Consider the following 27,977-nt stretch of genomic DNA (forward strand, 5'->3'; position numbering starts at 1 on the left):
TTGTCTCTCGGTGTCTACATGTGTATGTCTCTGTGTGTGTTAGTTTGTCGCTGTCTGTATGTGTGTGTGTGTGTGTGTGTGTGTGTGTGTGTGTGTCTGGTTCTTTCTGTGTGTGTGTGTGTGTGTGGGGGGGGGGGGGGGGGGGGGGGTGTCTGGTGTTGATACGTGGGCATGCATGCCTGGGTGTTTAAAGAGTTCTACGAGTTTTCTGGGACGACCCCACTTTCATCACATTTCCCATTTGATTGCAATTCCTTCATCAGCCCCCTCAGTTAAATGTCCCCTGTTTGCGTCTTCAACTGCTAATCCCGGGCTTCTAAATCTGACCAGTCGTACCCCGGGAGCAACATCAGACATGTCTAGAATATAATAGCCTGTCGCTTGCAGAAATCCCGGTCACAGAGAGACAACGGAAGTCTAGCCGGATCTAACAGGCAAAATAATAACAATGAGAACCCGTTATGGTCGTAATGGGAGGGCCCATTAGAAAACAAACAACCTTCTTCTTCAATCCCTGCGTGACGGAAAATGCACCCATTAAATGACCCACACAAATAATCAACACCATTACCCCCACCCAGCACCAACATCATCATTAGCCCTCTGTCCTCAGGTGGAGGGTGGACGGAAGGGAGGTCAACCCCGCCCAGGACCCCAGCTACAGCCTGGTCGAGGGGAACTTGTTGATCAGAGACCCCCTAGCCACGCAGCACGGGGGGGTGTACCAGTGTATCGCCACCAACGCCATAGGGACCGTCGTCAGCAAGGAGGCCAAGATCAAGTTTGCATGTGAGTCAGTGACTTGTGTTGGTGGATCACTATGGCTGTGGAGAAGCCTTATTCCCAGGCTGGGACCCAATGCCTCAAACAAGCTGGAAGTGTCAAGAGAGAGGGAGGGCTTTTTGAGAAGTATTGTCTTAAAACTCCATAGCTGTAATTTTAGTCATCGTTGTTGTTGTGGCAGTTGTTCTTCTTTCCCTCATGCCGGCGTGTGTATTTGTGCTTCAGCGGGGACTATTTGCTGACATACATAGCTCGCAGGGAGTAAGAGATCTGCTGACAGGATGCAATTCACGCATCGTGTTTTACCATTAATTTACCTTCTGGGATTAATAAATGAAACATATTGACAACACATTCATCTTTTCTATCTTTTAGAGTACATTTTTGTCACTTCTTCCATTGGTTGGCGTACCTATGTCATAATGCACCATGATATCCACCGGCGATATATCTCCATTTGATACTGTGTGTCATGTTTTTTCCATCGTAAAGGAATGGTGCTAATCTTGGGGCTGATGGTTATGGGCAACCATGAGTTGGGTTCAATTTGTGTGGTTACTGGAGTGTGTCTGTGTGTGTGTATGTATGTGTTTGTGTGTGTTTGTGTGTGTGTGTGTGTGTGTGTGTGTGTGTGTGTGTGTGTGTGTGTGTGTGTGTGTGTGTGTGTGTGTGTGTGTGTGTGTGTGTGTGTGTGTGCGTGTTTGATTGTGTGTTTTAAGCATGTTTGTCTGGGTGTATTTTCATGAGTGTGTGTGTGTGTGTGTGTGTGTGTGTGTGTGTGTGTGTGTGTGTGTGTGTGTGTGTGTGTGTGTGTGTGCGTGTGTGCGTGTGTGTGTGTGTGTGTGTGTGTGTGCGTGTGTGTGCGTGCGTGTGGATATGTGGGCGTGCAAATGCAGAGCCGGGATTAATAGCGTGTGAAAAGTAATTTCAATCTCCCTAAATCTGATTTGTTACCCTGGCTTGCCATGTCTAGTGAAGTGTCCAGTTGCGAGTTGGAGAGAAGCCATTGTTTAGGTGGTACACATTCTCTCCATCTTACTAACGCAGCAGTATCAATAATGCAGTACAGGTGGAATTCATTAACGGATGTTTTTTTCCAATTCGTCTCTTAATTAGATTTCCCCCTCCCCCCGTTCCCCCTCTGTCTCTTGAGCCGAGTTCCACTTCATCATGGCTGATATTTGCTCCAGTCCTCATGGGATGTGCATGGTATTTTCAGGTGCTCCGGGTTTGGTATTTGGACCAATCCTTGCACGCAGCATTTAATGAAAGGTTTTTTTTCTTTTTGTCCACCCACCTCCTCCTCCAGTATCTCAGAGGGATTATTTCTGCGGTGAAATTAGTGAAGATGCTAGCGCTTGACATCCAGGCACATACACAGACTGGTATACACTCCTGGGAGGTAAAGGAGAAAATAACGTTCCCTTGCCTCCGATTTTCACAGGAACCTAAAAAGAACTGTCAGAGCCTCAGAAACTTTTCTTCCGTTATTATTATTTTGGTTTGCATGAACAGGATAGTCTAGTCTAGTGGAGCAGGGGATTTTAGTGGTTGTGTATTTTGACTCCCACAACAGAATGTTTCTGGGTTTGGAACCCCAACATCTGCTGTTTAGGCATCCACAGGGAGGGGGTACCGCAACCCCTATCCCTGCCTCTTAATCATACGCATTTTGAATTATTCTTTGTGATCGCTTTGGATTAAAGCACCTGCTAAATTACTTAATATTAAGAAACTGTTGGTGTGTGTGTGTGTGTGTGTGTGTGTTTCTCTCTCCACAGTTCTACAGAACTTCAGCCGGAAGTTGAGGAACACGGTGTCGGTGCGAGAGGGCCAGGCGGTGGTTCTGCTGTGTGGTCCGCCCCCCCACAGCGGAGGTACCGGAGCACCTTATGTTCTCTTTAACCACCACCCCCCTTCTCTCTCTCTCCCTCTCTCTCTCTCTCTCTCTCTCTCTCTCTCTCTCTCTCTCTCCCTCTTTGTATCATTGTCTTCAACGGATGCACACACATTCCTTGCGCCAGCAGTCTCAATTGTTCCCTCCCCTGCTACTTTCGCTATCTCCTCCTAACACCAGTGTGTGTCTGTCTGTGTGTGTGTGTGTTTGTGTGTCTGTGTGTGTGCGTGTGCGGGCACCGTCTTCTTTTCTTTTCTTGGCTAACCCTCTCTTTCTATTGTGACGCCCTTGTTTCAAACACGCATCCTCTTGCCCTCCATTTTCTCGGCTTTCTCCTTATCTGTCTGACAGAGTGCCTTTTTTCTCTTCTTTTCTTTTGGATCATGGCTGGCGGATCAGCCACTGTTTAAATGTGTGTTGATATATTAATATATATACCTCCAAAACCTCAATAAACAGCCCTATAGTTAATAGCTAGTTTATACTGCCCCTAACCTTGAGCTCAGCTTTCTATTTTATTTCCCACGTATATATTTTTTAATGATTCCCTTTTCTTCTTCCTATTGCAAGCCAATATGATCTGTGACCAAGCCATCCTCTATAAAGTCTCTGGCATTCCGCTGTGCTCCTCCTCCCTAACAGTCATGTCTGCCGGTGTTGGCCAGGTTATCTGTAGGTGATAATAAAAAAGAAGGAAGAAATGAAGGAAGGAAGAAAAAAGGAAAGGTGGGTTCTGGATCCGGGGAGGATTTATCCGCGGGCCCAGCTGTGAGCCGGCCCCGTGTCTGTGTGCTGCTGATTAGCAGGCCTCAAAGTGGCTGTGCACTCCTGTGGCCGCCCGGTGCCCACTGGCGCAATTTCACGCCAGTGCGCCAGTTTTTCAATTTTTTCCATCCCCTCTCTTCCTTCCTCGCTCCTCCCCCCCAACCAGAAACACACGTGTCCCCTGCTGGGCTCTCCAGCGAGACATTCTGGCAATTTACGCCCCCCCCCCCCACCACCACCACCACCACCTCCCCCACTTCACCACCCCCCCCCCCCCCCAATTACAAAAAAAAAAGATATTTTTTTTCAGAATCGTCATCCTTTTCTCACGGTCCGGGGCCCATACTGACGCTATTGTGCTGTTTTATTTTGAGACTTGACCAACAAAGCAGCCCAAAAAATGTGTGAAAAACGCAGGAACGTCTTTCCTCTGAGCAATCAAGAGTTAGACTGGGTCGGTTATGTGAAGGGGCGCTGGGGGCCTGGACCCCTCTGAGGGGCGCTTTGGGCCTCTGAGACCGCTGGCCCCTGAGCGGGGTCCCGCCTGGGTCTGTTATCATGAAAGAGCCGTTTGGGGGCCGTCTGTAACCTCACCACTTCTCTCCCTTGCTCTCTCTTCTTTTCTTTCGCTTTATCTCCTTTTTCTCTCTCTCTCTGTCTCTCTCTCTCTCTGCCTCGCTTTCTTCTTTGTCTCTCTCTCTCACTGTCTCTCTCCCGCTGTCTCTATCTCTCTCTCTCTGTGTCTCTCTCTGTCTCTTTCTCTCTCTGTCTCTGTCTCTGTCTCTGTCTCTGTCTCTCTCTCTCTCTCGCTCTCTCCCCATAATGATTTTAATTCACTTGAAGTCTATGGTTGAGAGCTTTAAGTTTTATGAGTCGCCTTACCCTGTCATTGGGGACAGGAGTGGGGGAGAAAGTGGGGGGAGGAAGGGGCTCTGCTACTGCCGCATGTCATGTGTTCCTGACACGGGATGGCCGCTGTAATAGCCCAGGTCCCCCACCTCCCTCTCTCCCAAACCCCCGCCCTCCCCTTTTCCTTCTGCCAAAACTACCTCGCCAAGCCACTTTAACGAGCACATCACTCTCAGTCGTCCTCCCTCTCTCTCCCTCTCTCTCTCTCTCTCTCTCTCTCTCTCTCTCTCTCTCTCTCTCTCACCCTGTCTTTGCCTCCTTCTCTCTGTCTCTTCTTTTCCTTCCCTGGATGCCTCTCTATCTATCTGCCTTCCTCTCGCTCTATTTATCTTTCTGTCTTCCCCTCTATCTCTCTCCGTCTTTCTCTTTCTCTTTCCCTCTCTTGCTCTCCACTATCTGTTTGAACCTCTCTGTCTCTCACCATCTCTCTCTATATCTCCCTTCTGATCTCTCTAGCTATCTATGTCTTCCACCTTTCTACCCCTTTCCTTTTCTATCTATTTATCGCTCTGTCTCACCTGTTTCATGTATTTCTCCTTCCATCTATCCATCTCTCCCTGCCTTACTCTTGCTCTTTATCTTTCTCCTATTTCTCTTCCTCTCGTCATCCCACTCTCTCTCTCTTTCTCTCTCTTGCTTTCTTTCTCGTGCTATCACTCCCACTGCATTACACTCTTTCTTGCTCTTTGTGTGTGTGCACATCTGTGTGTGTGCGTGAGTATATGTGTGTATGTGTGTGTGAGAGGATGGGGAAAAGCCGTTGTGTGTCATAAGAGCTGTCACTTGATTGTCTACCCAAAGCCTACAATCCCCCAACACACACGCACATGCAAAAGCATTATAATAAGATGGCAGGGGTAACGTCAAGCCATTCTGTCCCATTAACCCCTACCACACGTGTCCCGTCCAGACAGCTCCTCTTTCTAAATTGGACCGCGCCCCATGCTAGACGGACAGAGGCATCGGTGACACACCCATCTGTACACCTTCCAGATCCCCCCCCTGCCCCCCTCATCCCTTCCCTTCCCTTTTCATTCCCCACCTCCCATCCTCTACATTGTACATACCATTAAATCTCTGCCTGTATAGGTAGCCTGACATCAGCCAAGAAATGTAATCCTGGCCCGACCCTTCTATTTATACCTGGATATATTTCCGGGCCTGCTTCTTCCTTGTCGTCATTGTGCGGTCTGGTAGATTTTTTGGAATGCCATTGAAAATAATATCTTCTTTTATTACCCTTTGTCGATATTCTGTTCCCTGGGGCCATGTCTGGTCTATAGTATTACATCACCGCCATACCTTTTCCTTTAATATGTATATTCTCTTCTTTATTTTCACCGAGATCAAATATTCCTTGGTGTTGAATCGGCCGTCTGTTCTATAATGTGACTATTACTGCCTCTTGTAATATGTATCTAAAGATACCATATTCTGGGGTGTTCAATGGGCCGTTCTTTAATGTGTATTCATGTATATCTTACCAAGATCCATACCAAGGTTTCTTGTGTTACTTGTATCCCCATTATTTTATTTAAATATATATATATGTCAATAAAATAGAATAATATATATAGATATATATGTATCTCTAGTATTTTAAAGAGATCTGGCCGTTTTCATCGGCATGTCTTGGTAGCAGCAATGCTATTACATCCACGCCTTTTTCTTAAATTCATTTCAACATATTTCCACAGGGGTCATCCAAGGGTTTTCAATTAGTTTCGAACGTCAACATATATCCATTTTATTTTGAAGAGATCAAATAATCTTTGGATTTCAACGGCCTGTCTGATCTTTAGCATTAGCATGAGCTCTAAAACTAGAAATCACCTATCATCACTGACTGCTGTTCCTCTGTGGTTGTGTGTGTATGTTTTCACAGAGATCAAGTATTCGTGGGTGTTCAACGCGCAGCCCCGGTTCCTTCTGCAGGACAGCCGACGCTTCGTGTCCCAGCGCACAGGGAATCTGTACATCGCCAAGGTGGAGGCGTCAGATGTGGGCAACTACACCTGTGTGGTGAGGAACACCATGAACAACGCCACGGCCTTCAGCTCCCCCACGCCTGTTGTGCTGCGCACGGATGGTGAGCGCACACACACACACACACACACGCAGGCATGAACACCTACACACATTCGTACCCATGAACAGACACACACATATATGTATATACACACACATACACACACACACGGGTATGAGGGGCCGCCTGGGATAGAATTCATACTTGGTCTTACACACACTATTATTATCTTGCATATACATCACTATACTCATACACACACACAGAATTATACTCCTTGTACATGCTTGTATGAGAATGTGTGGTCGTGTATGTGAGAGATTATAGTAGTGTGTGCGAGAGAGTATGGTTGTTTATGTAAGATAATATAGTAGTGTTTGTGAGAGAGTATAGTTGTTTATGGAAGATAATATAGTAGTGTGTGTGAGAGAGAATCGTATTGTGTGTGAGAGAGTATAGAAGTGTGTGTGAGAGAGTATAGTAGTGTGTGTGAGAGAGTTGGTAGCTTCTGGCGCTCAAAATACTGCGCTGTCATTTCACTCTGGAATTTCCAGCAATTCTGTATGCTATACACTCTCATACATACATGTTGAAGGAGTATAGTGATGTATATGCGAGATTATAATAGTGTGTGTAAGACTAAGTATGAATTCTGTCCCAGTCGGCCCCTTATACACTCTCTCTGTGCAGAAGCATGCATTCACACCTACAACGCAACTCGACCCATCCGTCCAAACACACACACACACACACACACACACACACACACACACACACACACACACACACACACACACACACACACACACACACACACACACAGACACACAACAGCCAGGCCCTGCAGCACCCTGATATTATGGCAGAGAAGCAAGCTGCTGTGTTGGATGGGAGGGGCGGGGAGATCCGTCATTGTTGGAGCATGAAGCTGTATTTACTGGTTTTATTGCTTTTGTTTTGGCTTCTGTGCTTACAGAGGAGGTTTTCATTGTGTGCTTTTACAACTGGCCCAATGAACAGAGCTGTGTGTAGGAGAACGCTCAATGTCTGCATGAGGGCACATATTTACATATGCTGCTGCCTGCTCACTCACAGGGAAGCATGAGCATGTGCAGGCCGGGCACGTGCATACATACATACACACACAAACACACGCACACACACGCACATAATCTCACACAGACACATGCCCAAGAAAACTCACATCTATACACAAGCACACATATTCACTCACTACACACACACACGCAAAGATATTAAATTGCTACACACATAAGCACACCCAAGCATACACTTACAACACACACAGAGATACACGTACACTCTCACACCGACTGGCACAACCAGTGCAGTGTGAAGAAGGCACCTTATCACAGCTCGGTGTGTGGAGCACTTAAGATCTGAGCTCAAGCACATGTGTAATCCCAACCCATGCTTCCGTGAAAAACCACCAGATTGGAGTACCAGCTCCACAGAAACTGAAATAGTGATGGCTACAAGTTCACAGATATCAGATTTTGATTGCCCAACTTGTTATCTACCAATGAATGCCGCCTAAATGATTGCAAACCTGGCAGGTGAAGAACTCATGGATTTACTACGCAAGTGTCGTTCAAGGCGAGGATTGTCGGGTTAATGACCCTCTTTCATGTTCCGACTGAGCGTTGGTTGTCTTCCCTCTCACTGCAGCCGTGATGGGCGAATACGAACCCAAGATCGAGGTGCAGTTCCCGGAGAGCCTTCACGTTCCCACAGGGTCCTCGGTTAAGCTGGAATGCTTTGCCTTGGGAAAGTAAGTGCTTCCCCACCCCTCCGCCAGCGCCACCCCGCACACACACACACATCCTCCCCCCACGTCGACCCCTGACCCTCCCGATATATTATCTTCAATGTTGCCTCGGCGATAACGCTCTCCGGTGGCCGTCTCCCACCATCTCAACAACGAGCCAGCAGGCGGACACGTCAGTCATCCCGGTCCCGCACAATCAGGGGCCGCAGACGTGCCCCCCCCCCCCCCCCCCCCCCCACCCACAGCGTTACGCCGCCATCTTGTGCTGTCATATGTGTGACCTCTCTCTGCCGCTGTCGGATGACCCCTGCAGCCCCGTGCCCTCCATCTCCTGGCGGCGGGCTGACGGCAGTCCTCTGGCGGGGAAGATCCAGATCCACCACTCCAGCGGGGTGCTGGAGATCCCCTACTTCCGGCCCGAGGACGAGGGGCAGTACGAGTGCGTGGCCGAGAACAGCAGGGGGAGGAACGTGGCCCGGGGGCGGCTCCTCTTCCAGAGTAGGGCTTTGTTCCACAATGGGCCTGGTGAATGTTCTTCGATGATGTGATCTGAATACCGAGCAGTCAATGTTCGGAATATCTATTTATGAAGTCAATAAAAACAACGACTCAATACTTTGTTCTTATGCAGTATTATTTAATTCCACCTAGTGTACGTGCATGTATGCATGTTATATATACATATGTAATATTGGATAGAAATGTAATATTTGAGTATTACTTTTATTATATCTTCACTAAAACTTAACTTAATTATTGTCCTTGAAAATCACAGCTGAAAACACAAAAAAAGGTTTCCTGTGTTTGTGTTCATATCCCCAGACGTTGAACACCTGCAGTGGCTCCAGACGTTGAAGGATGCTAACATCGCAATCGAGGCTAATCTGCAGTGGGAGTGTAAAGCCAGCGGCAAGCCGACGCCCACCTACAGATGGTTGAAGAACGGGCAGCCGATGGCACCCGGGGTATGCATGATCCGCTCGCTAGCTCAGAATAGCCCAGAGGTTATTAACATATTGTTTGTAATTTCTTTGACATTCATCGTAACCCCTAGCTCGGGGTCTTGGGACTGTAATTCTTCTTTCATATAAAAAATACTCCATAAAAGACACTATGCCTGATCAAACACCTTTTTCCCAAATTCTTGGGAACTAACTAACCATTAGTTTAATAATACAGCTGGCCGTAATATCAGCAGGTAGAAGAAATCAAACAAAGGTGCATCAATGTTTTAGAATGATCCCTTTTAAAAACCTTGCACCCTTTCACTCTTGGTTCACATGACTCGTATTTTATTTCTTTGAATGAGTGCAACAGACTTTTTTAGCTCTACCAAGAACAAACATCGAACCGCCTAAAAACCACTACGAGCCCTAGAGGATTGAACAGATGTTGTATATGGGAAGATAAACCAGACTTTTCCATCTGGTACCCTGTTGGCTGAGATTGCAAGTGTCCAATATCTACATATCAATTACAAACAGGACACAGACATGCACAGTATGCCTCAGAAGTACCACAGCCAAACACAATTCAAAGACAAATTAGATTCCCCTCACGTTGTATTTACCAAAAACTTTTGGTAAATCGACTTTTGAAAATGGATTCATGTTCCAGATTTGGATTTAGCATTCTAGTCTTTCCCAACCCCCTCAAACCTCCGAAAACAAAAACAAAAACAAGAATAAACAAGAAATAGGAGGAAAAGTTTGAACGGACATGAATCATTGGTGGATTTACTTTTCAGGAAAGGATTCACATAGAAGATGGGAGGCTGGGCATAGCCAGTGTCTCTCTCACCGACTCGGGGATGTATCAGTGTCTGGCGGAGAATGAACACGGTGCCATTTATGCCAGCGCAGAGCTCAAGGTTGTGGGTAAGTCGTGTATTTTTCTGTTTGCTATGCATACACTACATGTCTGAAACAGTACATTAGACTTGTTCCGAATGCTCACTTCCCAGTAAACTCTGCCAATAGTTATGCCTGTTTGGAGTGTTGTAATAAAGAATAGTAGGCTGCTGTCAAGTTTTCGGTCTTCGTAAGCCCAGTGAATGTGCACTTTGCACATTCAACGGCTGGGTTGTTCGGCTCCCCTCCCGAAACTAGGTTCGATCCCCAACGTCTCTGCAACCTAACCTGTGGGCCTCCTTGAGCAAGATAAACCACTTCCAGCTCCTCAGTGACTATATATATATATCCCAATCCACTGCAAGTGACTCTGGATGAAAGCGTCTCCAATGACTCATTAGGAAGACATTAAGACAAAGAAGTAGCATGCCGTCGCCCCGATGTTCTCCTTTGCCCCCCTTCCCCAGCCTCTGCGCCGGACTTCTCCTGGACCCCCGTGAAGAAGTCCACCCTGGTCCAGCGTGGGGGGGAAGTGGTCCTGGAGTGTCGCCCGCGGGCCGCTCCCAAGGCCTTCATCTCCTGGAGGAGAGGCGGAGGAGGGGAGCTACTGAAGGACACCAGGAGGTAGGGGGTGTGCGCCACGCACCACTGCTCATGCCGCTGCTAGCATGCATTAATGGGAGGGGGGGGAAGTGTGGAGGAGCATCCCCCCCTCTGCCCCCCCAGCTCATTGCTATTTATGGCTCACCTCAAGCGGACTTTGGAAGTCATTGTGGCATGAAATACACCCCAGGTGGTGTAGGGTTTTAGAGGGAGATCTCTGAAAATCTTTTGTTGTTGTGTTATTGCTTTTTTCCAGTGCCTTCAACCAGTGTAACATGCCATGGCATAAATATATTTTTAAAGCAAACTAGCAAAAATAGAGAAAAGGGCAGTTGAAGGTTTTGTCGAGCAACAGTTAAGCACGGAGGCCAAATAACAAAAAAATGCTAATGGGACGTATTATTTTTTGGTTTTAGCCCTGAATCCTCGGCGACGGAAGGTTAAGTGTGTTGCCGACCGACCGAGCAGTTCATTGTGCTTAGCCTCTTGATCAATCTCTAGCAGTGGCCATAAACACAGGCCGCGCAGAGGGTGGCTGTCCTTGGGACTATGCAATATGCATGAAGAAGTCAAGGTGGGGTCCTCGTGCAGCATGAATGTCACTTTTATGGAGGGGTTCGGGGAAAGAGAGGGAGGAATAAAGTAGCCGCCTGCGATTATCCCTAAAAGACCTATTAGGATCCGTGAGACGCAACAGCATGAGTATGCAAATGTGATTTCTTTCTATTTGATATATTCAATTAATTTTAACTGCAGCCGACTGACACCCAGCTGACTCAACAGCGCTCCGTTTAGAAACATCAGGCTTTTGAAGTTATCATGCAAGTTTAATGTCCTTCTGAGATAGTTCCACTGTGCCGGGAACAAAGACACAAAGACTAAGAAACAAGGGTTGCCACGGTCTTTCTACAGTTACTTTTCAGCCAAACTTTTAATGTGTATAGTGTTTCAAAGAGTTGTATAATATCAGTGACGTTGTTTCTTTATGTTTGATAAGAAGAAAAAGTCGCTCAAGCTAATTCAATTTTGAACCATTCAACAACATACATACGTACACGCATGCATACAAACACGCATACATGCATGCAGACATACATACATACATACATACATGCATACATACATACATACATACATACATACATACATACATACATACATACATACATACATATATACATACATACATACATACATACATACATACATACATACATACATACATACATACATGCATGCAAATAAATAATGATGACCACATATTTAATGAATGGGTATTAATGGTCATTATTTACGGTGGGTTGGGAGGCAGGCAGGCCAGCTCCCCTAGTGCGCAGGCAGCTCTTGTCCGCGGAGCAGATAGTTCTTTAGGTTTCTATTTGTTTTACAGCTCATTGGCCCTGGGGTCATGTCCTCAGCAGGCCTCCATCACTCAGTGCTTGATGTTTTGGTCAATAAATCAGGGCAAAGCACACGGTGTCAGACATGCTCACTGGCTCTTGGCTGGGGCGCCTGCTGGATACATATTTATTCATAGAAATGTGTTTGATTTCTGAGCTGTTGCTCGCTGCCACCGATCACCTTTTTTCACTCTTCTGTTTCATTTTTTGGTGAAAGCAAAGGTTACGAAAAGTGGAGTCTTGTTTACATGTGTTTTGCAAATGTTCTCGCTGAATACCAACAATGGCAACGTGAGCGTGTTATCGTCGCGAGCAGCTTCTGGCATATAGATACATCTCATACTGCGAGAGACGAATATGAGGTTGACTGTTCTTCCTTTTCATGTCTGCAGTCTCTCGTCTGTCTTTCTGCGTTTGGTATTTTAGTCAGCGTTATCCTCATACCATTCCCCCGGAAACTGTGATAGTTCAAAGTCTTATATCTAGGAACCAATGGCTTGCAGTCGGACGATTGTATCTGCTACGTATGTTTTACATTGATAAGGATGTATAAAGTGATTCCACTGGTATTGCCTCGTGCCGCTCTAGCCTTTTTACTCTGGATCTTTCTAACAGGCCCCAGTATCCCATTGGGAACCCAGCGCCACGCTGACCCCAAAAGCATATATGCTTTGCTTGAACTACGACAATTGCTATCTCTTGATGTACACTGATGTGCCTTTAGAAAGAACTTCTCGAGAAAGAGATAGAATAAGAAAAAACTAAGCGGAAAGCGGAAATGGGGGCAAGGAAGAGAATAAAGTAATTCATTTAGTCATTGATAATGATCGAACAAGTGGTGTGAAAAACCTTTTATAGAGGGAGTTCTGTGTTCATTTTCAGACGGGCGATCAAGGAGGACGGCTCACTGCGCATCACCAACACCAGCCAATCGGACGCAGGGCGGTACACGTGCGTGGCCCAGAACATTTTCGGAACGTCAAGCAGCTCCGGCTCGCTGGTGGTAAAAGGTACATTACTCTTGGTGGGCTTTCACTACCTTTTAAACAGAGAGTTTAAATCTTTTCTAAGGTTAGAAAAACAGCAAGCCAAGCATGAAATTGATCATGAAATATACAGCCATTTTATGTTCCCGCGGCTTTGACAGAAGCATAAGTCTTCCCTGGGTTTGTCAGCCCTGAGTTATTGTTCACACCGAGGAGTGGTGAAAATATTTGGCATGTGTACTACAAATAGTTTAGATCGTTAACAAATGTAATGAAACAGCGGCGACGGGAGGGAGATTTAGCAAAATAACAGATGGTTATTGTACGCAAAAAAATCTTGTCTCAATCTGGAGGAAGCCGGAATTCTGATTGCAAGGGGTTTAAGTTTTTGGAAGGGAACTTGTCGAACAGATGTGAACTCATGAAAGGTCACTTGATCATTGAGCGCTGATCATTTTAAAAAGCTGCTTACTTTCTGTCCGTTCGTCTTGGGCTCTTTGTCTTTCTTTCTTTCTGACTTTCTTTTTCTTCCACTCTTTCTTTGACATTTCTTCTTATTGTTTATCTCTCTTTTTACTTTCTTTATTTATCACTTTTTATTTGGTGGATTCTTTCTCCTTAACACTTTCGTTCGCTTTTTCTCTGTCTCTATCATTCTTCCCTTCTCCTTTCTCTCTTTCTCTCCCCGACAGAACCCACCAGGATTGTGGTGCCCCCGCTGGCCCTGGACGCCACAGTGGGCCAGAGCGTTGTGCTGCCCTGCGAGGTTGTAAGCGACCCTACGCTGGAACCCGTCTTCAAGTGGTTCCTCAACGGCAAGCCCATCGACCTGGGCCATCGGCGGGAACACTTTGAGATGATCGGAGGGGTACGTACGTTTCTGCCCTAAGCCCAACCCGCCGCAAATGATGCTCCGCTTGAATTCCGAAAATGGGTTTCTCCAATGTATAAGAATATGCTTACAGAAAGAACGACAAAAAAAAATGATTCAGAACTTCTGAACGAACAAGGCAGAGAACTGCAGAAGAGTGAGAGATATTGCAAATAATTGCAATACATTTCATAACAATTTTGTATGAAAAACAGTATATTTAACATTAATTTGTTTAAAATATAACATGCCTGTATATGTGGTGTAAAAGTGACCACGAGTTCCACAATTTTAATCAGAATCAAATTCAAAAAGAGTTTTATTGTCAGTATGTACTGTACTTATGAGCACATACTAATTATTACTTGAATACACTGAATGTTTGACTGGTATCAGATTGCTCATGCAGCCTAAAAAAGTGATTCCACATTGTATTCCTAGTTCTTACGGAGGAACAAGGAATCAGCGGATTCAGAGGAATCAGCAGCAAAATGTTTGCCCTTGGAGTTACTTGAGTACCTTATCATGAGGAAATTTTCCCCAGTTTCATTATCTAATTATTTTTGAGAGTTTCCAAATGTCAGTGCTCAATTCTCAGGAGCCAATGCGGTCCATGAACATGTTTTTCCCGTGTCAATACGTTGGAAAAGTCGAGCAAGACTTATCGTTTCTGGGTGACTACTTTGCTCTTTCAATAGACCCAGCCCCTCTGAAAATGTTATTAAATCTGTACACCTTCTCATTAGGTGTCGGCAGGTGACCTGATGGTACGTAACGTTCAGCTGAAGCATTCTGGGAAATATGTATGCAAGGTGCACACAGTGGTTGACAGCGTGTCGGCTGCAGCAGACCTGATTGTCAGAGGTAAGGGCCTTATGTATGCATAGCTTGTCATCCTTTCATATTAGCCGTTCCCTAATTAGTTTATGTGCTGTGTCATTGTTGAAGGGATTTGGATGACATTGAGGCATACTTCTTTCGGCTGTGTGATAGGCAAAAAGAAAATGTGTTTTGTCTTCAAAAATAAACCCCATAATGTCATGAAATGCCGTCATGTTTATTTATTTGCCCTGTTAAATTAGTTTAGTTTATTTCTCATCCAAATCTCAAATGAAGCGCTTGCCCGGTTTTGTTTTCCTCCTCTGTCTCACAGTCGCCTGAAAAAATGTCTGAAACAACAATAGCTCATCCACTTGTTCTCTAGACAGACAATCATTGCAAGAAGTAGAAGAGATTGTTGTTTTTTAAAGCTTTTTATCAGCATTGTCACAAACAATAAAAACAAGGTTTTAGAACTCCTACAACGCTGTACTTTTAAGTATTGTATATGTACATGAATACAATATTCTTCAACTGCTTCTACTGGTCCCCTTCCACCACACTTTCCAAAAGAACACAGCCTCTCTATTCTGTCTCCAAACAGCCGTCGTTTGAGGCTTCTTTAGATGAGTTATGAGGCCACACACTTCTTCTTCCTTCTACCCTCTCTACTCCTCTTTGTTCTGCCCAGTGCATGCAACAAACCCTGATCGATTGCTTTGGTCTCAGCTGCAATGGAACTATAAAGCTGATAAAGCCGTCTGCCCTTTTCCCAAACCCTCCCATCCACCACCACCACCACCACCACCACCGCCACCACCGGCACCACCAACACCACCACCACCACAACCACCAACACCACCAACACCACCACCACCACCAACACCACCACCCAAACCACCAACACCACCCCCACCACCCGCACCACCAACACCACCACCACCACCACCACCCTCCCCAACACCATCTTTTATTTCGGGCTTCAGGGCCGCCGGGGGCCCCTGTGGACCTGGTTGTAAGCAGGATTACCGACACCAGCGTACAGCTCTCTTGGGGGTCTGGACCCGACAACCACAGCCCCATCACCAGCTACACGTTGCAGGCCAGGACCCCCTACTCTATAGGCTGGCAGACCGCCCAGACAGGTGACTAGTCCCCCCCCCCCCCCCCCCCCCCATCCACTGAAAGGCTGCCACTGCATAGATTTGACTTCTTAATATTCTTTAATCTTTTTTTATCCTGAGGTGCGACACAATTGGCTAAATTCAACGGCATTAAAGGGAATGTTTGCGAATCATGGAGGTTTTAATAATCGATCAATATGTGCTGAACATGGCACTAAGTGAGATGGATTGACTCCACCTTTTTATTTTTTTATTCATGGCGGTTGTGAAAGGCCTCTCCTTTATTCAATGTGTTATTGATAAGAGCATTGCTCCCTGGTCACCGAGAAAAAGATGAGGATTTATTTTATCTGAGGATTTTGTGATGGTCATTGAGGCAGGAGTTGTTCATAACCTTTCAACTAATAGTGTGCATGGTAACACCCTGTATGTTTTAATGATAAGTCTAGTTATTGCATTTTTAATCACTTTAGACGCAATACATATAGTGAATATATTATATAGTAGTTGTTCTTTACAATTGAACTGTTTTTTTCCAATCAAGTCAACCTTTATAGAGCGCTTTATAAAAACGAGCAATGCACACTGCAAACCGCAATAGTTATGTGCTTAGATATATTTAAAGTAAAACCTTTCAATTCTGACTTCTTTAATCCTAGTTCCTGATTGTGTGCCTGGACAGATGTCGCACGCCACAGTGACAGGTTTGAAACCCTGGGTGGAACATGAGTTCAGGGTTGTGGCAATCAACGGTGTGGGCGTTGGGGAGCCCAGCATGCCATCCCGACACGTTCAAACTAAAGCCGCAGGTACAACAAAAAACTGATGATCCCTAACGCTGTGTTCATGTCTCTGATTGCTCACTCACCAATTTTAGATTTTTGTTTTGTTTGTCTCTCAAATGTCGCTGCCTCTGTCTCTGACTCTGTCTGACTCTGTAGCCCATGGGACAAATCGGCAGACGTTTACCGAGGTTCATCTATTTGTTATTGAATGCGTTTCTCATACTTAATAACAGCATCAATTATCTTTAGAAATGTGTTCACAGCCTGTTCAGCTGATGAGGGAGGGAGGGAGACACAATTTATATTTAGACATTTAGTAGGCACTTTTAAACAGTAAATATAGATACATGTCATGAAGGAGCAGATAGGGGTTAGATAGTGAATAAAGACACAGGGCATCAAGGAGGAGGTAGGAGTTAGATAGTGAATACAGATGCATATCCTAAAGCATCAGGTAGGGGTTGGAAAGTGAATACAGATGTATGCCATTCTGGAGCAGGTAGGGGTTGGATAGTTTATTCAGAGACAGGGCATTAAGGAGCAGTTAGAGGGAAGATAGTGAATACAGATGCATGTCATTGAGGAGCAGGTAGGGGTTAGATGGTGAATACAGATGCATGTCATTAAAGAGCAGGTAAAGCTTAGATAGTGCAGACAGTTACACGTCATTAGGAAGCAGTTAGCGGGCCATAGCATCTTGCTCAAAGAGGCCTACAGGCAGACTGCAGCCCATCGAGATCCACTACATCATGTTATTATCAAAATCTAAAGACCAAATTATGTACAGTGTACGGAGGTAGAATGGTGAATAATTTATAGTTGATCAACTGGAAACCTAAATGGAAACCAGCATTGTCTCTATATCAGCCCTCCACAATTTGAATCCCACAATTATAGAGGACTCAGGTAGACGGAAAACATTGAAGAGAATATCCCCCTCCACACCGTGAAGCAGTGAATGAATGGGCCTTTATATGACATTATTTTGTGTACTTTGAAGAAGCATTGCCCTGTGTTCCCGTCCTGCTGGTTAAATCCCAGTGTGACCGGACTCCCACTGGTTTCATGCTGGGCTTCATAAAATGAGATCATAACATAACTAATCGTACTTCGCTCAGAAAACCAAAAGAGAATGCAACTGATTACAATTGGACCCCACCACCACCACCACCACCCAAAAATAAAGGGTTTGTAAATTGTCTCACGGTTGGACATAATCCTTTGTGTTTTTCTTTAAAAAGAGAGAAGCACCACTTTACAATGAAAGCATAGTGTTAACCTGCAGCATTCTGAAGAATGACGTTTCTGTTTCCTGTTTCCTGTTTCCTGTGCATCCAGTTCCTGAGGTGGCCCCAGTGAACGTGAGAGGGGGGGGCGGCAGCGGGGGAGAGCTCGTTATCTCCTGGGAGGTAAGAGGATCCTGACTCATGGTTAAGTGAGGGCCACTGCTGTGACACATCACTTTGAGAGATTTTGCCAATGGTGGGATTTTTGCTGAGTAATAATAATAGCTGCATTTTGGCCAGCATTGATGAATGCAGGTTATTTTTAAAAGGCCTGGATTGTTGATTTGCTGACACAGAAATGTCATTTCAAAAAGTGTAAACTCAAGCATGTCAATCAGAATCCCTTTGGACTTTGATGGTAATTGCTGAGGCATTTATTCATGTCTATTTTTTGTTGTGGCTGCAGAACAAAAAGTCCAGATGCTTTGTGTATCTTTCTCTGTGATATGGTTTGCCAAAGATCAAACTGCGTTGCTTTTATCTTTTTGTCAAACCTGATGAGTGTAGATGTGAATCATGACAGAACCTTGATATCTTTGTCCTACTGGTACTCTGGAACAAACCCCGCATCTCACGGAGGTGAAGAGGACTTGAAACAAAGAAACTTGGCTCATAGGCGAATCACAAGCAAAGCAAATGTGTCACCAAGCAGGATGTTTACCCGTTTGTCTGTTTGCTCCGTATCCCTGGGGAGGCGATGTGCTCAAGGCATCGCTACCCATGAGCTCCTACTGGCACAACCTTGAACAAAGATAGAAAGGAGAAGAAAAACGCTATATAGAAAATAAAACCTTACTTTTTCCAACAAAAGATACCATATTTAACATTGCTATTATCTTCATCTTCGCTAAAGAATATCTAGCTAACGACATCAAATAACAAAAAGTCAGAAAAATAATATCTATATTTTTTATTTTCTCTGTATCTATCGATCTTTACATGGTCCGTTCTCCTCTATTAATATCACATTCTACTCTACTCCATCTCTATCCCAGCCCATCCCAGAGGAGCTGCAGAGCGGCGAGGACCTGGGCTACGTTGTGGCGTTCCGGCCGCAGGGGTCCGGCGTGTGGTCCCAGGCCGTGCTGGCCTCGCCCGACGCCTCCCGCTACGTGTACTGGAACGACAGTGTCGCTCCCCTGTCCCGCTATGAGGTGAAAGTAGGGGTCTACAACGCCGTGGGCGAGGGGCCGTTCAGCCCCATGGTCACAGTGCTCTCCGCCGAAGACGGTCAGTACTGTTTTTCGCTCACATACACTAGTTTAGTCCTTCCAGGTGCTCCAGGTGCTCAGTCTTAGTTAGGCCCAATCGTATTACAAACAAATGATCAATCAAAGGTATTTTTTAGAGCTGTCAGTTAAACGCGTTATTAACGGCGTTAACGCAAACCAATTTTAACGGCGTTAAAAAATGTAATTTTTTTTTTATTTTTTTTTCTTTGGCTCAAAACAAAGAAGCAGTAGACTGACTGCTATGTTCAAATTACATTTGTTCAAAGCAGTCGTTTAATTGCACTATAGGCTCTTTTTTTGTATCGTCCTGTTTTGATCAGTATATGCCAATGTTGTTATCAATAAAAAATAATTTGCACAAGGAAAGCCGATGCACTTCACCATGTTGATAAGAGAATTAAAATGAGAAGAATTATGGGACAAAAAAATCAAGGGATATTTAGCATAGAAAAAGAATTTGCGATTAATCGTGATTAATCGTGAGTTAACTATGACATTAATGCGATTAATCACGATTAAATATTTTAATCGCTTGACAGCTCTAGTATTTATGGTTGTGTATTTTCAGAGCCCTCGGAGGCACCGTCCAGAGTGTGGGCCAGGAGCGTGTCGTCCTCAAAGATTGAGGTGTACTGGGAACCGGTGCCACCAGGTCCTGGCAGTGGACGGATCACTGGATATGAGGTATGAACAAAAAAAAGGAACCCGTTTCAGGCCGAGAGCTCTTGGTCGAAGGGGGGTGACATGTAATCACCATGGTAATGAAATAAACGTCGGGATACTTAGTTGTTTCAGCTATAAGCCTTGTTTTTATGTTCCATCGTTGTGCAGGAACGTTATATTGAGCAATGTTGTATAGGAAATGCTCCACACACCCATGGCGGAATACCACAGGTATCCTAGCAGCTTAACCCTCTGTCAGACCCAGCCATCAACACACACAGCTCCACACATCCACCCACCTCACCGCTGGGGTCCCTCCTCACATCTTAGTGCCTCAGAGAAGGCACTTCGACGCCACAAAGAGAAGGTGAATCAGGTTCAGGGTGTTTGTTAGCAAACTGGTTGGCGGAGCGACTGTTGAAAACATGGGATCAGTCTTTTAGCAGTAGTGACAAAATAGCAGAATTACTTTTGAAGATCATATTAGAAGTGTATCTGTATAAAAAAAATATGATTTTTTGTTTGCTACCCCAAATCACTACTGCTTGGGGATATTAAAGCCAAAGGGAAATAGATCACATGAATCCCATGATTTAGCCGACAAAAGCACAGTAGGTAGTACAGCAAGAAATTGTCACCTGCCAGCCAAAAGGCAGATAGATATTTAAATGTTCAGCCTACATGGGAGCTGTTTATTAGTCACAGTCTAATCTCAAGGATTAAATAGGGACGATGTGTGTTCACAGCTGCTCTCGTTTTCCAAAACAACCCAGTGCCTTGGGAAGCCATAGCTGTGAAAAATAAAATGTGTTAACAACACGGCACTCTACAACAAACTCTCCCCCGGGGATCGAGGTGAGAAAATCTGGATATTTTGAAAACCGTGATCTTTCAAGGAAAAACACAAGGTTACGGCCCAGGCTAGCTTTAAATCTTTGTGGAGAAACATTGGAGGTTGAGTCGTCTAACGCAGAGGATATGTTTAGTTGTAGTCCTTAAAAACAGCTGTGAAAACTTTAAATCCTTCTTTAAATTGAATTGTTTGGCTCTCCCTCAATGACCTCCTTAAGAGCAATTCAAAGTCATTATCGTAAATTGATAGAAGATAGGATTTGTCATAATGGGGAACTAAAATGTTTTTGACAACCTTTTGTAGTCAAGCAGTGCTTAGTCAAAGCAAAACTGAAAAGGGAAATCAGAAGTAAATACATTTCATGAAAAAATTATCTGGTAATGACCACTCATTTTACTGTATGTACTGAAATGTTTGCAGACATCACTGTTAACCTACATTAACGAGAGTTATGCCTGCAGATGTAACTACAGTTACATAACCATCCAGTCTTAGTGTAGCTAGGCACACAAAGCATGTCATGTACACGGCAGCCAATCAGAACCATCCCAGTGATGGCACCATCCCCAATGCCGTGAGCGCATCTTGCTGGTCCACTAAGTGCGGCCTGAGACCATTCCTCTTCTGCTCTCCCCCCCGACACTTCTCCAGTACTTGGAATAGGTTGATATGTTAAAGGGCTCCGTTTACGCTCCTCTACTCCTAGTTATAATGATGTTATATCTCCCATGTGCTTTGCCCTTTATGGCTTTTAATAGCTTAAAGGCAGCCATGATGAATGCAGTCTGTTGGACTAAACTAAGTACTGAGAGAGAGGACGCAGAGGTAAAAAAAATAATAATGTGCGGAGGAAATGTTAATCAAAGTATCAAAAATGTACACGGTAAATTAAATCATACCATAAAACACAGTTTACATTATTGGAAATCCGCGCTACATTATGGAAGCTATCTCTAATTGACCCGAATGCTAAAGTTTCCAGTTGATCAACTATGCATTATTCACCATTCTACTTCCGCACACCACATTGTACTCCCTGGTACCCATGGCTTACGGGACAAGGTTGGGAAGAACATCTGAACCCTTTTCCCCCAGCCCCAACAGCCGTCGGCAAAGGGTGGGAGGAGGGGGGGGTGGACACAGGGGGGACATGGGGGACAAAATGGCATGTGACTCGAGTGACTTTGTGGGACCAGAGGAGGTCATTTAATAACAGTGTACGCCAGACGTCTCACTAGGCCACTGTCCACCTGTCTGCGGCGGCGGCGCTGAATAGCAGATGGCAGACGTATGATAAGTGTGAGGCGTTGCTCACCTGGCTCTGGGTGAAAGCCATGCACATCTACATGCCCGCCGTCAGGATATTGGCAGTGATGATGTCATCTGCATGCATTCAAATGGAGAGCGAGAGAGCGAGGGTTAGAGAGAGAGAGAGAGAGAGAGAGAGAGAGACCTTGGCAATGGGACAGTGTCCAACAGTATTGCTTTTTCGGGGTTATAACAATACCATTTATTTGTATATATTATTGGTTATTTTGTTTTCTTTGTATTGTAAATGAATAAACGTAAACAAGAATACTACTTATTTATGTGATTTTATCTATTTTCACCAAGTTCAGTAGTTTACTTTTTAATTGTTAACGTTGTTTAAACAATCTTTAACAACACTGTAAACAATTAAACTATCTTATATGCAAATGAACCATGCCAATTATGTTTTTTGTTATTATGATTATTATTATGATTATGACTATTATGATTATTGTTATCTTACAAGTGAACTATATTATATGCTAATCAACCACACAATTGCACTATATTATTATTATCATTATCATTATTTGACAAATGAACGACATTATTCTCAAATGAGCCATTCAAACGATCCTCCGATCCTCAGGGTAATCACGACCATGTCTCCGGTGCAGGTCCTCTGCTGGGAGGAGGGTACGGAGCAGAGCGCAGGAGAGGGGATGAGGGTGGCAGAGGGAGACCCAGGGCCAATGGGGGCTCTGTTCTCCGGCCTGAAGTCCAGCGCCGTGTACCTAGTCACTGTCCGGGCACGCAACACTGCCGGCCTCGGCCCCCCCAGTGCCCCTTGTAACATCACCACCAAGAAACCCCGTAAGACCACCACTATTCCATGACTCTAGCATTCACCGTTTAGATCTTTTGGTGTTTGATTTAAGGGACGCCAGACAAAGCAGTAATAGCTTAATTATACTGTCAATAAAAGTACATAACGCTAAAAATGAAATGACATCAGTGCTTAGAAAGATACCATTGCTTAAAGATTCCTGTGATTCCTGTGAAGTGATTAACTAATAAAAGATATGTTACATTTTAACATTTGTCAACAAATAAATAGGAATCAGTATTCTCAAAATAACTGATGTAGACCAATTAGCAGATGCTTCTATCCAAAGTGTCTTAAAATTGAAACTGTTGACATTGACATCGTAGTAACTAAACTTTTAGGCTCATCCAAAAAAAGAGATGTGTTACCATGAAACTGACCTCGTTAATGCTAAAGAGTTTTTTTGAGCCTTTTCAGGAGGTAGAGCTGTCTTATAATTATACACACACCAATACCAATAAGAAATTCATTAATTTGTCGTTGCAGTTTGACATGGGGGTCAATAAGGAAAGATGTTCGAAGTTGCTTATCAGTTTGCTAGTGTCTTTAAGGATGAGTGAGTGGTTCTGTGGATGCAATCAAATGTGAGCATGGATTTTCATGTGTCATGCTCGGATCTTTTCATGCATGCACACGTGTCTTTATTGTGTCCCCGCCTATTCTGTCACATCACAGCTCCAAGTCAGGCCCCAGGCAGTATTGAGTGGAACCTTACGAACTCCCGGATCTTTCTGAATTGGGAACACGTCAAAGCGCTGGAAAATGAGTCCGAAGTGACAGGGTATAAGGTCAGTGTGTCACCTTGATAGCAGAAAGACCTTAACTGGGAAAACAATATCCTCGCCTGCTGCTATCATAGCAATAAGGTGCCTCTCTTGGTTGCGGTACGGTGGGGGGGGGGTTGGGTTGCTGATGAAGCTCACCACCCCAGCGTCACGTTATGGATCCCTTCCTGTCCGACTCCTCCAAATTAAAAGATCTCTCCCAGGTGATAAAGATAATCTCTCTCGTTGAGGACTGGATGAATTGGGGGACCCAGGCCATCACCCCCAGTAAAACGATAAATGTCATTCGAGACATTTTGCACAGACTTTGTCTTTGTAGCAAACCAATTGTCCGGACAATTTCTATGAATTGTGGTTCTGTCAGCATCCTCAGTGTTTTCCATTATATATTTATTTACTATTTTCACTGATGCTTGCTTACTTGCTTACTTATTTTCCTTTTAAGCCTCTCCAATTCCTAGACTTTTACTTTTCATTTCTGTTCCAAATGATTGTCTGTGTTGTGTTTAAAGGGTGTGACATAAATAAACGTTCCTGGCCTAACCTGTAAGACATATTTGTTTCTTGGAAATATCCACGGCATGACATCAAACACATCCTTTGGCAACAACATTAGAAATCAGTTTCTCAACAGCTTCAAGCAAAAGCTGTCCATTTATTTGTTGATCGTTCCTATTTTGATCATTTGATCACGTAGCAACCTTTCTATGTGTGTGTGTGTGTGTGTATGTGTGGGCATGGGCATATGCGTGTGTATGTGTGTGTGTATGTATGCGTGTGGGCATGTGCGTGTGTGTGTGTGTGTCTGTGTGTGTTTTTGCGCCTGCATGAACTTGTGCCTTTGTGTGCGTGTGTGTTGTGGGTGCCCTACCGTCCGCAGGTGGTGTACCGGGAGACCTGGAAGGGAAGAACTCGCATCCTGGAGACCAACAGGACCAGCGTGGAGCTTCAGGTCCCCTCCGACGAGGAGCAGGACTACCTTATCCACATCAAAGTCCTGACAGACGGCGGCGACGGCGGCAGCAGCGGCCCCATCCGGATACCAAAGATGTCAAGTAAGGCCCACGCCAGTACTGTGATGAAGATAGGAACAGAAAAAAGGGGATAAATGATTAAACTAGCAAGAGGTCACGCAAGATTTAACACATTTAACAAGACTAAGTATCTTATTAAGTAGCCCTTTCTGGCTGCCCGACACAATCACTGCGAGGAGCTTTTCTTACGGCGGTGACAGTAAATCTGTGAAGGGAGACGTCGAAATGACCTCCAAAGGGGGACATTAAAATGGCGTGTATCTCTGCTCCTTGGCTCAATTTGGAGAGGGAGAAAATATACTGTGATTGCTGAAGAGAATTCTAGCTAGGAATCTTGTGAGGTGGTAGTGAGCTTCATTAATAAGATAAACATTTCATTAAACAACGTGGCATTTTAAAGGCGATCACAGGACTCTTTGTTGGAACCGTACATTGAAGGAATCCTTGTATTCTTGTTGTTCACAGGTCTTAACTCAAAAGGAAGCGACGACCCAACATCGAGATGGATTTGTTGTTTTGTACTTTTGATAGTCTCACTGATGTCCTATTAGCAATGTCTCTGTCTAGTGAGCACACTGTTTAGCAGTCACTGCCTCTCCTTGTTGATAAATGAGAGCAGCAACTCTTCTCAACCACATGATATGCATATTAAAATAGGTGACGGATCGTTCTTTTGTAAAAGTTGTAATCAAAAGATATATAGCTGGACTATTGCTTGTGTCAGTTTCAGATTGTGATCAAGGTTGTATTGATTTGATGCGGGGGGTTTTCTGGTGACACTCTGTAGTGCATAGGGTTTAAAGGGACCTGTTCTAAGGTTGATTGTATAATTTCTTAAGCCTTATACTCTCACCTGCTTTCCTTGAAGCATCGTGCTACTAACCTTTCCAGCCTTGAGCAGGCTCCATTTTCCTTCTCAAAAATAACCCTTCTCCTTGTTGTTAGCGCAAGTATGTGAAACATTTTGCATATTTCTTCGTTACTTTCGTTCGCGCCAGCTCCAATGTGATTTCCACATGCAAAGTCAAGAGTAAAGGGATGTGAGATGCTCTGGTTGAGGGGATTATACAAAGAAACAGCAATGTGGAGACAAGTTCTTCTTATTAAACGATCCAAGTATGGAGAAAGCAGCTCTTTCAGAGAGGTTCACAGATTTCTAAGTAGAGCCAATTCTCAAAAGTACTTGCTGTTAATAGAAGGCTAATTTCCCATTTTTAAATGCTGCCTTAAAAATTCAACGAGATCATAATAATTTCTCAATTTGCTTTGAAACAAATTATCCTGTTGGGATCTATATCGCTGAAAGGTCACGCTTATCAATGGCATGGGGGTAGTCTTGTATTTTTCTCTCTCATTCTTGTTATTGTCCCTGTACATGTCCTTGATTAGTTGTCTGGCTCTGAAAATGCATTGCATTTCTGTCAAAATATTTCAGAAAGCATATTCATTCTAAATGTATGTCTTCCACAGTGCAATATGTACATGACATTTACTTTTAGCAGATGCGTTTATTCAAAGCGACTTACAAAAATACCTTGGCAGTTAAGATGCGGCACTAGGATATGCATTATTTACTGTGTATGTGTGTTTTGTGTGAATGTATGTGTGACTGTTTGCATGCGCTCAGCGTCCTTACATTATTTTTCTTCCTTATTTTTGTTGACAATTAAGCAGCCAATCAACACAATTAGTGGAACACCTACTGTTCTTCAAACACACACACACACAGAAACACACACACACACACACACACACACACACACACACACACACACACACACACACACACACACACACACACACACACACACACACACACACACACACACACATCCATGGTATGTGGCTTTCAATGTAATTGGGTAAAGCTGGTAATAATAGAGGAAGGCTACTGCCATGCTGTGTAGCTCAGTTCCATTCTCATATTGTTCTGTTGATAGAACAACACAACCCCAACATTTGTTTTTTCCTTTTCTGTTTAAATTAAAACAAAATATTGAAATGTCTTTCTTCGCCTGCATTTACTGCCTTATTTGAGTAACGTGCCGTCCTTCTGAGACTTTTATTGGTAGTTATTCCAATGTATATGAGTAACTGATGTATGACTTTAATCACATTTCTAAGGGATTTTCCACTGAAGTCTTCACTGTAAGACACTGAAAAATAACAATGGGCGGCAACATTTTACAGTAAGGATACATTAATGAACCATCCATTCACATTAATTAATGAAGCAATAAGCATTGACTAACAGTCAATTAACAGTAACCTTATGGTAAAGTTACCACTGATTAACTTTTCCATGGAATAATGAGCATTATATAGAATAAGCGTACGTGCTGGGGTTAAGGGTAGGGAACATGCACACCATAACCTTAGTTAACATCAACACCATTAGTAAACATGAACCATTAGTCAATTATTATTTTACTGTTAACTAAGTTAATGCCTGTTACAGCATTGACTAATGTTAATCAATGTGAATTTATTTATCCTTATTGTAAAAGTTACCCATTTGGTACTTCTTAATTATACATCTTAACATGCCCTGTGCCTTCTTAATCCTAGTTTTTATCTTTATTTGAGTTTATTACCGCACTGTGGTGGTTCTTACTTTGGGTTGATGGTGTTATGGGATTTTGTATTTACTCCATTGAAGAATCTTGATAGGGCTGCATCCTTGATGTCACTGAAACAGTATTAGAATATATTTACCTATAAAACCCAGGTTTTTTTTATTTGCTTAAATTAGTTGGGGAGGGGGTATTGTCATTTATATTCATCAGCCATATGTATGTATAAATAAGTTTAACAATGAATATTGTCTAATTTCTGAGGATTATATGTTTCTGGTCTTATATAAAACTATACTATTTGCATAAGTATCTCAATACCATTGTATTCACGTGTGGATTATCTCTGTGAGATGATATTAATGTTCAATAAAGATTTCACATTGAAACTGCTCTTTGTTTGACCTGGTTAAGTTCATTATGCTCTGAAACTGTGCAAGACGTTTGCCGAGAAATACAAGGTTAACAGCCCTGTTAACCTGAAACGGCTGGTTCAGGTTAACAGGTGGAGAGTGACAGCCAGAGGGCTGACCCATCAATATTCAACAAACATTAGGCATATATTATGGATCTTGGTTTATTGCTTGTTTGAGTGTGACACAGGATTATAAGAGAGACCTGTCCACCCTCTAAATGTAAACTGTAAATCCCAGCCAATAGGACATCTAAAACAGAGAATAGGAAAAATACCGAAATATTCATGGCCCTTTGAGAGTACACACTTGTTAAATGTCATTTCTAAGTTTTATTTCTACACAGGGTCATCCAAAAAAAGAATCCACTCTCAAACATGCAAAACGGTTA

The 27,977-nt window shown here is 43.9% G+C and overlaps 1 protein-coding gene across 1 annotated transcript in view; it reads left to right on the top strand.

Moving 5' to 3' along the window:
* cntn6 (contactin 6) overlaps window positions 1-26,606 on the top strand; it is a 62,777-nt gene extending 36,171 nt beyond the window's left edge. The window contains exons 4-23 of the mRNA XM_030375944.1: window positions 614-789; window positions 2,565-2,660; window positions 6,240-6,443; window positions 8,073-8,175; window positions 8,486-8,670; window positions 8,995-9,137; window positions 9,920-10,049; window positions 10,490-10,646; window positions 12,908-13,035; window positions 13,704-13,879; window positions 14,629-14,746; window positions 15,688-15,846; window positions 16,485-16,634; window positions 17,949-18,019; window positions 18,892-19,126; window positions 19,697-19,812; window positions 22,573-22,768; window positions 23,457-23,569; window positions 24,447-24,621; window positions 25,066-26,606. Coding sequence (XP_030231804.1) covers window positions 614-789; window positions 2,565-2,660; window positions 6,240-6,443; window positions 8,073-8,175; window positions 8,486-8,670; window positions 8,995-9,137; window positions 9,920-10,049; window positions 10,490-10,646; window positions 12,908-13,035; window positions 13,704-13,879; window positions 14,629-14,746; window positions 15,688-15,846; window positions 16,485-16,634; window positions 17,949-18,019; window positions 18,892-19,126; window positions 19,697-19,812; window positions 22,573-22,768; window positions 23,457-23,569; window positions 24,447-24,621; window positions 25,066-25,151 — 2,917 coding nt within the window. The 3' untranslated portion in view covers window positions 25,152-26,606. The remainder of the gene's footprint in view (window positions 1-613; window positions 790-2,564; window positions 2,661-6,239; window positions 6,444-8,072; window positions 8,176-8,485; window positions 8,671-8,994; window positions 9,138-9,919; window positions 10,050-10,489; window positions 10,647-12,907; window positions 13,036-13,703; window positions 13,880-14,628; window positions 14,747-15,687; window positions 15,847-16,484; window positions 16,635-17,948; window positions 18,020-18,891; window positions 19,127-19,696; window positions 19,813-22,572; window positions 22,769-23,456; window positions 23,570-24,446; window positions 24,622-25,065) is intronic.
* The last annotated feature ends 1,371 nt before the right edge of the window (window positions 26,607-27,977 follow it).

This window comes from Gadus morhua, chromosome 13 (assembly GCF_902167405.1).
Source record: "Gadus morhua chromosome 13, gadMor3.0, whole genome shotgun sequence".
Classification (NCBI taxonomy): Eukaryota; Metazoa; Chordata; class Actinopteri; order Gadiformes; family Gadidae; genus Gadus; species Gadus morhua.